Source organism: Oenanthe melanoleuca, chromosome 4A (genome assembly GCF_029582105.1).
Source record: "Oenanthe melanoleuca isolate GR-GAL-2019-014 chromosome 4A, OMel1.0, whole genome shotgun sequence".
Lineage (NCBI taxonomy): Eukaryota > Metazoa > Chordata > Aves > Passeriformes > Muscicapidae > Oenanthe > Oenanthe melanoleuca.
This window is the reverse complement of record NC_079338.1, coordinates 13,092,685-13,110,661: the sequence shown is the minus strand read 5'-3', so window position 1 is coordinate 13,110,661 and position 17,977 is coordinate 13,092,685. Positions and strand designations below refer to the sequence as shown.

At 45.5% G+C, this 17,977-nt stretch overlaps 1 protein-coding gene across 1 annotated transcript; it reads right to left on the bottom strand.

The window, feature by feature from the left end:
• Positions 1-12,960: 12,960 nt before the first annotated feature.
• On the bottom strand, positions 12,961-15,415 carry LOC130253319 (basic proline-rich protein-like). The gene is made up of 2 exons (XM_056491816.1): positions 14,484-15,415; positions 12,961-13,618 (listed from the first exon to the last, which is right to left on the bottom strand). The coding sequence occupies exons 1-2, from the start codon at positions 15,413-15,415 to the stop codon at positions 12,961-12,963; spliced, it is 1,590 nt and encodes a 529-aa protein (XP_056347791.1).
• Positions 15,416-17,977: the final 2,562 nt, after the last annotated feature.

Here is a 17,977-nt window from a genome sequence, read left to right as displayed (position 1 = left end):
GTTAATGGAGGTGGGGGAGCCTCCTGCTGCCCTTTCACAGCTGAAAGGGCACAGGAGAGCAATTACAGCTCTTCAAACCCCCTTAAAGGTATTTCTCTTTTCATCAAAACAACAAACATAAAATACATTCCTGAGGCTTGCAATAAAGGATGATAATTTTTGTAGTATGTGACTTTACACATGAAGTTATAAAAATAATATTTTAAACGTAATTATATGGTCTGAAGTGCATTTTATATGTGACTTTCTTGTACATGGTGCAGTTCATCTATATAATATATTATGGAAATGTCTGACATATTATTATGTGCTTCAGCTTCAACATTTACTTATTCTAGGATGTAATTAATACCTTGATAGAATGAAGTACATTCAATTTGTATAATAGTGAGTGTTTGGTCTATATTGAGCAGGAGTTCAATATATGAACATTTATTGAAATAAACCTTCCCTCTCTGTTCTTTCAGCTCCTGTCCTTGCCTTAAACGGAAGCACTGAACAAAACAGAAATAAACCATTCTTCATCCCCAAAATTCGTATTTTTGTCAGATATTAGTTTCTTTTTGTTTAAGGAAATCCTATTTTAAATTATCCTTCAGGCTGCTGGAGATGAGCCCATGGAAATGCCAAGCTGAGTTTAGGAAAACTGGATCATCAAAAAAGACAGGACAGTTTGGAGCAGCCAGGAACTGCTGCTTCATTATGAGCTAAACCTTCATTCACTAAAAGTCAGAGCCACCAACTGCAAAGGAAATAATATTCTTATGGCATAAATGAGTGTGATCTATACATTCAACCAGAAAACATACATCTAGTATTAAATATCAGTGATTCAAGGCTGCTAATCTGGAAGTGACTCTCCAGTCTGGATTAGATACAGGCAATATTTGAGCATTCCAGTGGCTGATAGATAAACTGGTTTAATGGAATTCTGGTAAATTAGAAATACCTTCCATTTCTAAAGAAACAAGATATCTGAACAACACAAATGAAAAAGTCTTCTGGATGTGGATAGTTGGTCTTTTCTTCCAATTTCCAGGTGCCCTCCATCTGCTCTTAGGAAAATCAGCATTGTACCTCGAGGGTTGAATTCTTGGGAAGGGGAGGGGCTACAGGGTATCCAGAAAACAGCTTTAAATAGATTCTCTTATCTTGTTTTTCAGGGGAGATTTGGGAGGCTTTGGTATACATTTCAGTAGAAAACCCATTAATTTACAAACTGCAGTGTTTATGTTGGGAAATGCATCCTGCTCTTCTGTAAGCAAAACAAAGCGTCCTTATCTTGATGGATTCTTAAAAAAAAAAAAAAGAATAAAAAAGGAAAAAGTGAATGGATCACAGAGGCTCCTGCCTGCCTCGTGGGAATTAGGCTGAAAAGGGAAGATGAGAACGTGGCAATCCACTGGCAAGTGCCATGAAGCTTTTTGGAATTAACTGTTCCAGGTTTTGCACACATCTTTTTTTTTTATTTATTAGGAAACCAAACAGAGCAACACTTGCCCAGAGGTAAAACACTTTCCATGGAACACTTTGCCTTGGGAAATAACTCATTTTCTACCTTTAAAGGATGGGATCAGCCTGACTCCTGAAGCACAGAGCAGCCTGACACGGCTCCGCAGTCTCCAACACTTGGAGTCAATAAATAAATCAGGATCTTATCTCAGCCCCCAGGGTCAGGGAATGACTCTCCTGTCTCCCAGATCTCCCTCCAGGATACAACCTCGTGTTGATCATTCCCCATCCCTTGCAGCCCTGCTCCAGCTCTTACCCAGCTTTGTCTTTTCTCTGCTTTTCTCTCTTTTCTCCTACTGCTCTTGCTGGGACTTGGGAGCTGCTCCCGAGGATGAGGATGTGCACAGAGGAGGGGAGTGACCCCCAGAGTCCTTCTCCTTCAGGGCTGACTTCACCAGGGCACGACACTTCCAGCCCCAAATTCCAGCAATTAAATGCAGGACTGCACCTCCCCTTAAAGAGCCACCTTGTACCAGAAACATAAAAGCTGAAACAGGAAAGGGAGTGTGCTGAGGGGATGTTAAAGAGATGGACTTTTGCAAATAAAAACATTTATTTAGTACGATTAATATGATTTTAAGGACGAAATACACATATTTTAGAAATGTGTTTATTTCTTTTTTGACAAATTTAAAAGGTGGGCTGTGAATTTCCTATCTGAAATTTAGTTTTCATTAGTCTTTTTAAAAGTGTAAGAGGTCCTTAAGAACCATGATTTAACTGGAAGAGATAATAAGATAATATTTAGATAATAAAGAAAATAATTTGTTAGTGTTCCACAATGAAGTTACAAATACATAGTGAAGTCCTTTTAAAAGAACAGTACAAAATTAATTAACCAATTTAATTGCAGTGAGATATTAAAAGAATATTGAATTTTTGCTGCTTGGCAATCATTATTTGAATCCTAAGAAATACTCCAGGATTAATTATGTGACTTTATGAACAGATATTTAATAAAGTTTGGATATTGAACTGTGTGTTTAATGAAATCTTTTCTCTTGAACTTCAATCTTAACTGTAATTTAACAAATCCTGCAGCTTGAGTTCTGCAACATGAAATACTCTCTATGCCTTGACCAAATTTAAGTGCCTTTTTATACAGAATTTTAGGCTAGGAGGAACAAAAGGATGCACTTTTCACGACCCTGGAACCCTGTGACCACTGGGAAATCAAAAGGGTGGTGACACGAAGGAAAACTATTGTCCACAAAAATAAGCTCTTCAAGGGGCACCAGGAATGCACAATAAAATCCCAGTTTCCTTTGTGTAGCTGTTTATGCCTATGGCTTGCATCATCCAGAGCTCAAGAATAGATCTAAACCAAAAAGGAATTCGGGTTTCTAAGAAAAATCTATATTCTTAAAAAGAAAAATCCCAAAACTATGCGGAAAAAAAAAAATCTTTTTAGAATTCATCAATTCATTACAAATAAAATATGTAAGTCTGAGGTAATGAAAATCCTCCTGTCCTCTCTGTGGGAATTGGAGAAGTAGATTTAAAAAGTGACTCCAGCAAGTAGGAGCAGATGGGAAAATAACCTGATTTGCCAGAACTGGAGGATTTAGTGAATTTGTTGCCTTCTTTCGTTACTAGATTGCAGCACATGTAAGTGCTTAATTGGAGAATGAGCTCTACTTTGACCTGAAAACATTTCAACTAAAAAGGCAAAAGGAAAAAAAAAAAAGATCTGGTCTTAAATTCTTAATTAAACAAAGCTGCAATTTAACCTAGTAGCCTTTTTTCCTCCAGAAGACTGAAAAATATAGAAAACTAGAAAATAAAAAATCTAGATAAATAAAATTATGTGTAAGCCTCATGTTGCACTCTCTGAAAATAATTTATTGTGGCATAGTTTGTTAGAAAAAATTTTTAAAAGTTATTATTGTTTAAGTCTTTTTCAAAGACTTTTTCTAATTCAACTTGAAATCAGTGAAGAGAAAAAATTCCATTGACTTTAGTAAGCTTTGTCAGGGAGCTGCCTTTTAATTTATGCAGAACATTATAATTAAATTTTCTTTCAATAAAATTGTTCAATAAAAATGTGTGAGATTTGCAGTTACCACACTTTTGTTTGTGTTTAAATGTTACTGGGGTGTTTGCAGAGCAAAGTGAATGCTGCGTGAGTGGAGCAAGTTTAGGCAATGAAAATGTTCAGATACTCCTTGTAAGCAAAAATGAAATCAACAGATTTTTCTCATTTCTCCTTAGAGACTTTCCAAAACAGTAAGCAACAGCAGATTTAGAGAAAAAACCCAAACAAACAAAACCACAGTTCAAAAAGCTGTAGATTTAACAGTTTGCTTTTGTATCAGGAAAGTGATGAAGTTTTTTGTTAAAGAAAGATAGTTTTAAAATTGCATATTTTTACAATTAAACCGATTGTGAGAATTTATTCATAGGGAATGATGCTAAAAGCAGACATAATTTATGTCTCAGCTGTTGCCCATCTCTTAAGAAATATGTAAAATAATCACTTTTGGAAACGCCAAACTGTTCTGAAGGCAGTAAATTTAAGTTGCTAATGCACGTGATCTGTTTTTTAGCAGTCACTTTTGGCTGTGGGTTTTGCAGGGAGAGCAGAGGACACGATCCTGCTGGAACTGGCTGTGCAAAGGAGGAGAAGCTGCAGGACAAAGCCCGAGGAAGCCTGGGGAGCCCAAAGGCAGCAGTGACCTCTGGAGCCCCGGGGCACCTCTGGCTGCACTCACACATTTGAGTTACCACATCTCCTACATGACAAAAAATACATTTACCTGGAGTTCTGTGCGATCTTGTAACAGAAAGTAAAGAATTGAAATAAATTGAAATAAAGAATTGCTCCTAGAAGGTTGATGCGCTTTTTTCACATTTAAGCAAAACTTGCTGTTACAGAGGTCGGAAGGAGATTGCAAACAGGCAAATCTCAAGGGGGAGGAATCGTGTTAGAATTCATATTATTCTCACTGAATAGTCATAAAGTTTTGTGCTTTCTGGTTAGTAAAAAGAGGAACTATTTCCCTTCTGAGCAAGGCAAAGCACTGTCACAAACTACAGTGATGCCACAAGCCATGGCAGTCATCAGCATTTTTTTAATGTAACACTCACCAGGAGGAATTTAAGAGAAAAGGATCTGCCTAAGTGAGTAATGTAGAAAGGAAAAGTCAAGCTAAATCAAAATAAACAAAACAGAAAGGCATATTTTCTTAATACTTTACATTACACTCTGTGTAAGGTACGAAATCTCTGATGCACTGAATGCTTAAATTAAACAGAGGTTCCTGTGGAAATTCCTGCTGCAGAATCTGCATTTTGGTTTTATATGTAAATTTTAAAAAATGTATATACTGAGTGTACTCTTGTATTTTGCCTTTAAAGCTTTTATGTTCTTAACAAATTGCAGAGTTTTTTTAAGAAGAACAGCCAAAATCTAACACAGAGGTACATGGCAGAAAATATACTTTAAATCACTAAACAGATATAATTTTTTTCTGCCTTTTAATAGAAAATTCTGGGTCCATTATAACAAAAGGATGCACTTTGCACGACCTTGAGAGCCTGTGACCATTGGGAAATCAAAAGGGTAGTGACACTAAGGAAAACTATTGTCCAGAAAAATAAGCCTCTCCAAGGGGCACCAGGAATCCACAATAAAATCCCTGTTTCCAAGAAAATTCAGGCATTTCCATCAAAAAAGACTGGTAAGATAAATAGAATGTCCTCATAAGCCACAGATTCTTAATAATACAAAATGTCTAAGTCCATGGTAAACAAAGCCCCAAGGAAAACTAACATCTCCTAACTCAGGCTTCTCAAGACCTGGGTCATGACCCAGTGCCTTGTCACAAGGTACCTCAAAAGCATTTCTGAGCTGAAATTGCAGGGAATTTGTTTTGCATTACATATATTTCAGTTGGAGTTTCACTCCTTGCAGAGCTCATAGAAGTCCTACAACTGTCTCCTTGCTCATGGATGTGATTTCAGGGTTAACAAAGATTGCTGCTGTTATCTTTTAAGGATTTCAGTTTCCATGTGAACACACACACTGATCTGAAAGAAACCCCAGCACGTTAGTTGCTTTCTTGTTTCCTGCCCTAAAATCTTGTCATTTTTGCATTTTTATCCCTGAGTTTTTCAGGAAATCCATTCGGAGAATTTAAAAATTCAATAGTAAATGAATTTTGCTTCACATTTTGCATTTCGCTTTATAATTTGGTATTAAGGCTCTTAACCTCTCAATTACTTTTTTAAAAACTTGATTCTTTTCAGTTTCTCTTAATTATTTAATGGGAGAATAAAATATTTGTGATAGATTCAAATCTCAGAATGTACTATTTTGTGACAAATGAGTGTGGCTTCGGTGATAAAGTTGTTTGCAGAACATCTGGGTTTAGGTTGAGTCCTGCCTGTAGCACTAAACTCACTTTATTCTACCCTAATCCTGAAGGAGGCAGAAGCCAACAAATCTTTCATCATTTTTTGCTGTTCAAAGGCATTTTTGCTATCAAATGCTAAGGTTTTGCTAGTCAGCACTAGCAGGAACTAATTGAACAAGAGAAGTTATACATATCAATATCTTTAGTTGATTTATACTTTTGAAAGGCTCATTCTACAAATATTTAGATACATGAGTAAATCTGCCCACATAAATAAAATCACTTTTATGTTTAGGTGTTTGCAGAATTGATCTGTAATTTCCATAAAAATCTAGAGAAAGCCATCTAAAGAATTAATTAAAGGGCATATGTAATAGGAGGATGTGAGAACTAGATGATTTATTCATTAACTCAGTCTAATACAAATTCTTAAGAATTACTACCTCCAAGAATTTCTACACTTTGGCTTTAATTTTAACTTTCTATTCCTGCTAAAAACTTGTGGGGAACATTATTAAAGGTAGAATATAATGAGTTTCAAAGGCTGAATCACAATAATCTGTGTGTTTTCACTGCTTTTTGCAAAGCTGACAACTCTGTGATGTAAACTGCAAATCTGCCTTAGCTGGTTGCATATGGCTCATGTTTATCCAGAAAATAATTTCATGTAAGGAGCTGCACAGTAAACAGTTCTTACTGTCAGGATCTGGTGTCTTGAGATGCGTGATTTACATGGAAAAATACCTTTTGTCCTCAGGAGTTTTGTGTTCTTTGTGGGTTAACGAAATCACAGCAGAGAAGTGTTGCTTCCTAATAGGCTACAGAGCAGGAGTCAATTTATGCAAACAGGGAGAGGGATGTCTTTCCCGAACTCACAACCCTAATTGCTAGTTAAGGACTATGGCAGGACGGACGAGTTTTTGCACATCAGAGGAGGCAGGAGCTGTGTCCTGGCTGGAAGGCGGCGGCAGGACGGACGGACAGACAGACGGACGGACGGAAGGCTGCGTGTCCGCCCGCGGATCGCCGGGGCTGCGAGCCAACCTCAGCAGCTCTGCAGAGCAGCTTTTGCTGCGGTGCCGGATCCCGGAGCCCATCGGATCCTGGGCTCCATCCATCCCGGACTGCCATCGCATCCCAGAGCGGCTGCTGCGCCTCCCGGCCCCGGTGCCACCCCCAGCCGCTCGCCCTGGCTCACCCCACATGTCCCTGTCCCTCCCTGCTATTAAAGCGAGTGGATATCATTCTGTCTTCGGAGTACTTTTCTTTCCTAGTGCTGTACTTCAGCCTGTTTGCAGCCTGGGGGCAGAGCCACACCGGCTGCTGCCGGCAGCCGGGAGAAGCCGCTTCCCGGAGGGTTTTGCAGCTGGGACAGGTTCTGGATGGGGAATAACATTTAGTTATCTCATTCTGAGGCAGAAAGGAGCTTCCCTCCTAAAAGTTTGGGTTTTTTTTTTTTTTTTTTTTTTTTTTTTTTTTTTTTTTTAACACCATGTTTGCATGTTTTTATGCGAACTCCAGCCTGTATCCATCCTCAGCCTTATTTCCCGTCTGGGCTGGGTCTGTGGACTTTATTACTCCAAGCAAGCACATTTTCCCACTATGCTGAGGTCAATTATACATTCTTCCTCGTGGTAAGGTTTGTTTGCCTCCTGTCATGCTGTTCTTTTCCAACAGAACATTTTGAGCTCGGGATAACAGGATCATCCTTTTAGTATGCACATCCCAAAACGTGTTAAACTACTGTTAATGTATTTTATCTTCTTAGCAGGGATCTGGAGCACGCACGACACATGCACTGGAAAAAAGCATTGCCTTGGTATGAGAGGTGAGATCCTGTGTTATGCCTGTAGCCCCAGAACTGAGAGTATATAGCAGGTTTAAGATGGTTTTATGCCCTTCTAATCCTGAGCTGTTCTGCAGGCTGGGGTAGACCTCCTGGTGCTTAGTCAGCCTGATTCTCAATGTGTTTTAACCAACTTGTGAACTCAGCTGTTCCCTGAATTTACAAAATGCTCCCGTGAGAGGCAACAACCTCTGCAATGCACCTTCCAGTGCCCAGCTCCTGCACAAGTGTAGGGAAGGGAAATCACTGAAGGGCAACTTTGACGAGCTGCATAATGAAATACCTCCCCCAAATGGATGTGAAAACTACTTCACACTGTCCTGCTCCAAGGAGCTCATCCTAACTGGCAGGATTTAGAGTTTAATGAACACATACAGAGATTTCTGTCTAGGACATCTGCTTCAATCAGTGCTCCTGAAGCACAACCTGATGTTGCACAGAGAAAAGGGTCTGAGGGATGCTCTGGGTGCTTGGTGAGGGACGAGCATCCTGCCACTTGCAGGTGGTTTACAGAGCCTGCCCTGCACCTGCACAAGTTTGGTGCATTTAACAGGCAACCCGAGAGCTTCTGTCTGTAACTTGCTCATGTTTCTGCTGAAAAAAAAGAGAGGAATCCTCACATTTCCTATTGCATGCAACTGTCAGAATTCAAGAGTGGAAAAAAGTACCAGCTGTTTTTTTGCTGTGCATGAAAATCAGGTAAACTGTGTGTAAACTCCCAGATTTCTTACATGCACAATATCCAAACCTCTGCCTCTTCTTAGAGGCAGCCTGACAGAAAGAAAAATCTTAAAATCTTATACCTGCTTGACTCCCCTGAGTGCACACAATCTGTTCAACAGGGGAGAGGTACATGTCTTCCCTGGGACCAACATACAAACCACAGGACACTGTGGAAACATAAAGACAACATCTGGTCCCTGGGTCTTCTCATCAGGTCCTTACATCAAATATTGGTAATGTATTTGGATTTCAGAGAAAAATGCAGGCAATGCTGTACATCAGCCTGCAGTAACAGTTAATGAGCCAAACAAAATAATAGTTTATGTATAACCTGGAGTCAAACAGTAATTTATTGACTAATTTCTAAAACGCCACGTGATGTAAGGGAAGTATATTTTGGAAGGAGATGTCTCGTCTAGAAATGACTTGAGCATATTTTTAAGTTTAGGCACAGAAAAAAAGGTTAAACCAGTCCTGTTTAGTTCCCCTGCCCTGAAGGAGGAGTTCAGAGAGTGCACAGAGGTGTGTGCAGGGCTGGGGCCAATTCTTCCTGCACTGAAACTATTGATGGGCTGAAGCATCAGCAGGAGCACTCATGTCCCAAATCACCCTCCATGTGTATAAAATGTGTAGGATCACATCCATGGCACAGCCTGCCTTTGTAGCTTGTTCTGATGGAAAGAACATTGCTCCTCAAGACACAGCTTTCATGGCTTGCAAACTTACATACTCACCGTTTAAGATATTTACAGTTTTAAGGGCTTAAGCACATATTTGGATTATGTGGCTCATCCAAATATTAAGATTTACACAAAATCTAGAGAGTTCACAACATATTCTGATTGCCAGCTGTGGAGAAATAAAATCTATCAAGTAATTTTACAAAAGGGGAAGTTGTGCACTGTTACAAAATAGAAACTGTACTTCAGAACAAACGTACAAGAAAATTGCATGAATTAAAATGCTGTTGATATATACACAAATTAGAAAACTCATCAAAATACCAGTAATATTTGGCAATATTGGACACCTGTGTGTGAGAAAAATTCACCCATATAATTCAAGGTATAATCAATGATCTGTGAAAATGGCAGGAGGATGCACGGGGCATCTGGAAAGGTGTTTAACAAGACAGACTACTATCCAGAGAATCTGAGACAGAAAATAGATGCCCAGAATTCAAAACTCTGCCTTCCAAGAATTGATTTTGACATGAAAAAAATAGAAACCTCGTTCCTCTGCAAGTTCATGTAGGAAACATTTCCAATTTCAGCATTACACATGGCCCTATCCTGTACCACGAAAAGGCTCATTTAGTCATGCAAGGAGCTGCCTTTTGATTTGACAACTTATATCCAATTGTCAGGGTTTAACCCACCTGAAATGGGAAAGAAATTGATGAAGAACCAAGTGCTGTGAAAGGATGAGTTCATTTAACTTCCCATGATGGTGAAGGTGGAGGGAACTCACAGAATTGAACTCTATAGAAATTGCATAAAAGAGATTCACAGAAATGCAATTTCAGCCTGGTGCAAAGTAATATGGATACATAAGAAATGAACAGATTAGAAAGCTAAATGCAGACTTTAATATACTTAGCTACCAAACTGTGAAGATAAATGAAGCAGAGATAATTCTATACATTTAAATTTTGTTATAATAAACATGCTTATAATAAATTGTCAAAGAACTCCTAGAAGGACAGATTTGAGACATTAGTATGCAGCAGTCCTTTACAGCATGTCAGAGATACAGCAAATGTTACATTATTCATTACAGGGATCAATACAGTAAAAAAAAAATTAGACATGAAGTCTAAGCCATTACTGTACCCTTGTTCCTTATTTTATATGTAGATTGGTCTTATTTGGGAGAGGGCTTAGTGTTTTTATAAGCAGATTTCACTTAGCTAAAATGCAAGGTAACACAGCTTATTCATACCCCATTTTTCTCTATTAAATAGTTTTACAAATAGATATTAAAAGGTGAATACCAGTTTCAAATGTCTTACTAATAAATGACAAAAGTGTGAAATCTTTATAATAAAACCTCTATTATCCGTCATTTTTCATCACAAGAGCAAGCACATAGAACGAATACTGAATTAAATTTTACATTTACATTGAGGAAAATCTCAAAGTATCTTTTTATTCTGTCCTTACAAGAGTAAAATTTTCATTCTACATCTTTTTCAGCTGAATGATTTAAAATAAAGACAGTTCAGCAGCACATGACAGGTAATCCAGTGTTACACAAAAACCCCAAAGTGTACAGAAGACAAATGAAGACAGACCTTTAAGGAACTCCACTGCTGCAAAGATTTACCAGAGTTGTGGCTCTGTGAGAATTCACAGAAAGAGTTTGCAACCTCCCTCTTATCAGGGGAATAACTCTGTAGCTAATGATTAAAGTGTTTTCTCTTAAATATTCCTTTGGGTTTTTTGTTCCTTTTCAAGATGACCTGATCTGTCCAAACATTTTCTTCCAAAAAGACTCCAGACCTGGCTATAAAACAGGGGTTTGGACACTGATTTCATGCTGGTGTTCTGTAAGTTTAGGAGAAGATCTTCAGGCTTTCAACTATTCCCAAAGTTTTGAGAAAAAAGTTAGATTTTATTAATCTGACAGAAATCTTTCCATACAGAAACTGATTTTTGGATAGTTTGTTTTGAAAAGAAATTTGTTGTTTCACGAAGATTCATCCCTCTTAGCTGTTTCTGATTTCTTTTATTTGGATAGTACAGCACAGTTCACTGTGCCTTCTCCAGTATGAGAAAGGTCAGACAATAATTCTGATTTTGGTAGGGAACAAAAGTGGAGCAGCTAGTCCAAGGCAAGCCTTGATAATAGTTGAATGAATCAGTAACCAAGAAGAGAGAGAACAGAATTATCTGAAACACTGAGAAGAAAAGGGCAGTGAAAGAAACAGAAATATCTTCTCAGCACATATGCATGCATGTGGCTCCATCACAGGGAAAAAAAAATTCTAAATTTCAGTATATTTGTTGTAAGGGTGGGGTATGGAATTTCAGAATAAACTCTGAAAGTGATTTTTAGTAATTTAACTTTTTTTTCTCTCATCTCTGTATATGAATTGCACCTACTTTAGTTTTGCTAACAGACCTCCAAAACCTCCCCACAGTAACATGTTTTACAAGCACCACCTTGCAAACTATAAATCACCATGTGCTTGAAAAGGCCATCAAAACTCTGCCCAGCTCTGGCAGAGAACTGCTCTCACTGCACAATACCCTTTCAAATATTAAGAAAAGTTCTGGCACTTTTTTCTTTGACCATTACTTTTTTTAGCAACTGATGTATTTGCAGACCCCAGGACTCTCTTCCAAGATACACAAAAACACAAGTCAAAGGTCAGCAGGAGGATGTAAAAATACCATTTAATCTTATCTGTGCAACACTTCATGTAGACTTATTTCACCATTTTCAAGCTCTCTTTGTTGAAAGACTAATTTATTTCTGAACTGACAAAAAGAGATAATCAATTTCCAGCATGAATTGAGTAAAAGCTCCTACATGTAACTTTATTCTTATATATTATCTGAATATGTTTATGATACAAATGTTTATATTAAAGAATTAGAAATCAATGCACAGCATATAATAAATTTTTTCCTATAAAGAAGGTTTTCTAGTACTGTGTCATGTTTATTTGCTGCCAGTTTAAAAAATGTTTTGTTTTACAGAGTTAGACAAGAAATATCCTTTTTCTGGGAACGTTTTCCCTGTTATGTATATGAGTTCCTGGGACATTTCTGCATTTTCCATCGCTGTGTCAACTCACTATTCTGTTTCTGCAGGGGTGTTGATAACAAATTCACACACCCATGCTAAATTGCTGACTTCAGTGTTGGGCATTTTGCTCTCTTTTAGCATTTCTGGGTCGGGATCTCAGAAAGCCACTTTGCCTAATCTGGAGAAAATTTAAATTTCGAATTTGACTGCGTCCTCCATTACACGTGATCTTCCTGCAGCTCCGAACCACTACATTCCCTATCAACCCCGGGCACTACAACACAAAAGTTTGCAGGGAGAAGCCCGGCAGAGGATTTCCAGTGATGACAAGGAACAAATTGCATTTTGTGCAGGAAAAGCAGGAGCCGGAGCCGCGGCCGGGCCGGCCCGCGCCGAGCCCGCCCGCCCTGCCCCGGCCGCTTTGTCTGAGGCCTCACACGCGCTCTCCTCGCCAGGCTCGCCCTCCAACCTGCGCCAACCGGGCCGCCAGCTCTCACCGGGAAATTAAACACTAATAAATACGGGCACGACCACGACGGCGACACAAAAGCCCTTTTCTCGTTGTGTGCGAACGCGGTCCCGATAGATACTGCCCGGTTTCCATGGGGACATTTTGTTCTGACTTCAGATCCCCATGATCGGGGTGAGATGAGGAGGCGCTTTGGGGCTTTCCGGCCCAACCGAGAAGAGCCCCCCCAGGAAAAGCGGGGCAAAACTGTTGGTTATCAATCGATTTCATGTTATTTATTCTTTTTTAAAAGATGATTACTCCTAATCCCTGAGGAACCGTGGCCGCTGGCTGGGCACAATTAGCACATTTTTAGCATTCCTGCGAGGGCCGCCCGCCAGGGCAGGACGAACACCCCGCGCTGGGGTCCCCAGCACGGGCCGGGCGCGGGGGGACCCTCGGGGTGCGGCCCGGGGGCTGCAGGAGCAGCGGGACCCTCGGGGTGCGGCCCGGGGGCTGCAGGAGCAGCGGGACCCTCGGGGCGCGGCCGGGGGCTGCAGGATCAGCGGGACCCTCGGGGTGCGGCCCGGGGGCTGCAGGAGCAGCGGGACCCTCGGGGTGCGGCCCGGGGGCTGCAGGAGCAGCGGGACCCTCGGGGTGCGGCCGGGGGGCTGCGGGAGCAGCGGGACCCTCGGGGTGCGGCCGGGGGGCTGCAGGAGCAGCGGGACCCTCGGGGTGCGGCCGGGGGGCTGCAGGAGCAGCGGGACCCTCGGGGTGCGCCCGGGGGCTGCAGGAGCAGCGGGACCCTCGGGGCGCGGCCGGGGGGCTGCAGGAGCAGCGGGACCCTCGGGGTGCGGCCGGGGGGCTGCAGGAGCAGCGGGACCCTCGGGGCGCGGCCGGGGGGCTGCAGGAGCAGCGGGACCCTCGGGGTGCGGCCGGGGGGCTGCAGGAGCAGCGGGACCCTCGGGGTGCGCCCGGGGGCTGCAGCAGCAGCGGGACCCCTGGGCTGCACCTCTGCGGTGCTCAGGTGCTGCAAGGCCATGGCGAGAGCCGCCAGCAGCACCGTGCGAAGCCAGCTCGGCCGGGACAGCACCCGCCACGTCATTTCGGGGCTTTTCACCCCAAAACGGCCCAAATTTTCTGCCATCAGTGCGCTGGTGGCCCTGGGCGAGTGCGGCCACGCCTGGTCGTGGCGGCTGCGGTGGCTCGCTTTCCACGAGGGACGGGCGCAGCCCCCGCGCCCCAAAGTCCCCCCAAAACCCCTCAGTCTCGATCCCTCAGTGCCCATCCCCGCCGAGCCCCGCGGCCGGCCCTGCCCGCCCCGTCCCGGCCCTGCCCGGGGTCTCCTCCATCGCCATCCCCCCGCGGGAGGAAGGGGCGGCCGGGGGCGGCGGCTGCCATTGGCCGGGCAGCGACGGCCGCAGCTGCAGGACACAATTAATTATGCTAATGGCGCGGGGAGCGGATGTGCTTGCTTCCCCCCGATCCCTCTCCCCGTTTTTGGCTGGCCGGGCGGGAGGAGCCGCCCTGGCCCGATCACATGATATTGTCTTCGCGCCACTTTCGTAAAACCCTTTTTATTCCAGGGCTCAGCTCGGCTCTAAGGTACCGTGTTTATCTTCCCCTTTCCCTGCTCTCTCCTTCGCGCTCCTTTTTTTGTTTCGCCTTCCCAAAGCCGGCGTGAGCCCAAGGGCACTCCCCGCTTTGCACCTCTTCTATTATTTTATTTATTTTATCGCTTTTCTCTTTTTTTCCCCTCTCTTTCTCTCTCTGCCCCGGACCCTTCCCGAGCCCCGCCGCAATCAGTGCCGGCCGGCGCGGGCTGCCCGAGGCGGGGGACACGCACCGGGACGGGCGGCCCGGGCCCCGGGCTGGGTGCGGGGGCGGCAGCGCTTTGCGGGGCGCGGGCGGCCGCCACCCACCTGTAGGAGTGCGCGGGGCTCGCCCCGCGTCCCGCCTGGGCCCGCGGCTCCCCCGCACCGCGGGGCCCCTCACGCTCGCCCCGTCCACGGCCGGCGGCTCCCGCGGCACCAACAATGGACCGGGGAAGCGGCGGCGGGAGAGGCCGAAACTCGGGGCGGTGCGGGGAGGGGGTGCCGGGGATGGGGGGCTCGGGGCTGTTTTTTGGGGGGTCCCCGCGTGTTCTCCCCGGGCAGTGAGGAGGGGGTGGGTGGGTGTGTGTGGGGTGGTGGGGGGGCTGTCTCGCGCCGCCCCCGCGTGGCCGGTGCGCGTGGGGCGGGGGGGAGGGGGCGCGCGCGCGGCGAGCACATGGCGGCGGGGGGGGTGGTGTAGGCGGTGCGCATGCGCGGCGAGCGCGGGGCGCGCTGGGGGTTGTAGTGCGGAGTGGGGGGGCGGGCCGGCGGCGCGCGCGCGCGGGCGGAGGGGGCGGTCGGGCGCGAGCCGCACCACGCGCTCGGCGGAGCCGCCGCCGCCGTCGGGGCTCCGCGAGACCCCCGCGCGCGCTCCCGCGGCGGCCCCGCGCAGGCAGGAGCGGGCGGGGGCCGGGACGGCGGGACCGGGCGGGGCGGGGGCCGCGGGGATCCGGAGCGGCGCGGACACGGCGGCGAGAGGCGGCCGCGCTGCCCCGTCGGGCCGGGACAAAGGGGCCGCCCGCGGCCGTGCGGAGCCGCCCTCGGTGCAACTTGGCGCTGAGCTCGCCGCTCCCCCCCGCCCCGGGGCCGCGGGGCGGGCCGGGGTCCCCGGCGGTGGCGGCGGGTGCGGAGGTGGGGCGGGCGGGCGGCTTGGCGCGTTTTTGGGGCTTTGAATGGAGGACTGCATTTCCCACCGTGCTTTGTTCCGCCGCGGCGGCCGCGCGCGGCCCCGGACGGGGCGGGCAGCACGTGGCGGGGCGCCCCGAGCCCCCTCCCGGGACGGGGCCGCCGCTCGCCCCCTGCGAGTGCCGGTGCCAGCGCCGAGCGGAGCCCCCGGGGATGCTCCGGTTGCACCGGGCGCGGGGGACGCGCTGCACGTGGCGAGCGGGGCCGAGTGATCCCGGTGCCCGCCCCCCCGGGCAGATGGTCAGTGCTGGGAGATAACGGCGGCCCGGGGCCAGATAAATCCCCGCGGGGGTGGGGTCCCTCCCTGGCACCGGCACCCGGAGCGGCTCCGCTTCGGGAGAGCCCCTCGGGCATCCCCGGCCGGAGCCTGCCCACCCCCGCAGGTTCTGACAGCGCGGTCCGCAGCAAAATGGAAATTTAATAGAAAATTTTCCCCCTCCCCTCCTGTGCAGAGGGTCCGTGGCTTTTGTGCTGTGCCGCAGCTCACGCATCATCTGAAGTACAGATACTCCATTATCTGATGCGGAGCGTGCGGGATCGTGGGTCAGAACTTTCCTTGTACTACTGGGGGAGAAGATGTTTGGTAGTTGGGTTATGTCGGTAAAGCTCCTGGAGAAAGGTCAGCTAAAAAATCTCTCGTGCTTAGTAACACATGAGAGCAGGAAACAGGGATATTTTGATACCTCTTATGGTGCTTTTCAACTGCCACTAAAATCTGGAAGAAGCCATTTTTACTTTAATTCAAGGGAAAACTAGCTGCAAACCTTTCCTCATTGGGTGTGCCCTGTTATACTGCCTTCTCAAAACTCCTGAACCTATTTCTGCTCTGTGCTTTAATAAGAAAAATCTCTCCTAAATTGAGTAGCAAATCCATATCTGTGTTATGCAACATTAATATTGGTCTTCTCTCTTGGCAGGTACTGTTGGCTCCTGTGCTTCAGTCAAGATGCTTCTGTGATGCTGCAGCTGCGCTAAAACCTTGAAATAGAAGAATTTGTCTGGTGATGGGCCTCGAGTTGTGCAAAAGTGCTTACAGTGCAGGTAGAGTTTAGGATCTACTGCAGTTTAAGCACTTCTGGCATTACTGTGGCGATTCCTTGATGGTGGCAGAGCACAGAGAGCCAGGATTGTTGTGCTGCGTTGGAGCTGCGCTGAAAATGGTCCTTGTGTTAAGGTGCATCTAGTGCAGTTAGTGAAGTAGCGTAGAATCTACTGCCCTAAATGCTCCTTCTGGCACAAGCTGCTGCCTGCACATCCAAAAAACCCGCGTCCATCTGGCTTTGGCTCAGCAATTACCACTTTTAGTTAAAGTTGTTTTTTTTTTTTTCCATTGAAGGCGATTGCTTGGGAAGTAGTTTTGTCCTAGCAGTATCAAAGTGCTCATAGTGCAGGTAGCTTGGAATTGGACCTACTGTAATGTGGGCACTTACAGTACTGCTAGATAAAGTGCATCCTAGCCAGTGCCAGTTGCTGGAGAAGATGGTGCTGATTACAGTCAGTTTTGCAGGTTTGCATCCCAGCTTACTAAAATTGCTGTGCAAATCCATGCAAAACTGACTGTGGTGGTGGTGAATCTGTGGTGATTAATGGGTTTTCAAGCTTTTTTTTTTTCTCTTTTTGCCCTACCCCCATTTTTTTTTTCTTTCATGGAAGATTTGAAGATGCCTTGCGCTGATTTCTCCATGGGTGGGGATTTGTTGCATTACTTGTAGCTGTATGTAGAGTATTGCACTTGTCCCGGCCTGTGGAGGAAAGGAGGACTTGTCATCAGGCTGAACTGCCCCAAATTTGCCAGTTTGGTAAAGCTCTTGTTTTGCTGTTGTCGGGTGGATCACGATGCAATTTTGATTAGTTTAGTAGGAGAAAAATTGCACGGTATCCATCTGTAAACCGCAAGACCTTCATCGCTGACAGCATGGCTTGTGTCAGTAGTCTCTGCTCACAGGACTGTCCTTGCTGGTGGCTCCACAGCTTCAAGGGACACCAAGAAAGAAAACTTCGATACTAAGGTTTGTCCTCCACTTAAAAAGACCAAAAAGTCCCAAAACACAACCTGAAAAGGAAATCCCATGAATACTTGTGGTGGTCCAGGGAAGCACATTTTGGGGGTTTGTTCCTGTGATATGTAAATGACTGTGGCAGACTTACCAATAAAAACATTTTAAAATAAAGCTTGCGTTTAATGGATTTCACTAAGTGTGCTTGCAGTAGAGAAGTAAGAAATAAAGGAGCTTTTTTTTGCTGATTGTTGGTTACAGCCTCCAACAACTTCTTCCATCTTGACTTAAGAAGGTGCATCTTGCTGCTGCTAATTCAGGGAGAATCTTTGCTAGGAAGGGGGATGTTTCTTTCCAGGCCAGAAGGATGTCCACTCAGGGCTCACCCTTAAGCCATGGTCATGCTCCATATTTTTTGTTTTTAGCTCTTTGACTCTCTCAGCCTTGAAGTTGGGAGTGGAGCTGCATTCTGTGTGTAATTGCTGCCCTGGGAGTGGGGACCCCTTGGTCTGTCCCAGCTTCAGAGACTGGCAGAATGATGTGACCAGAAGGGGCTGGCGCTGAGG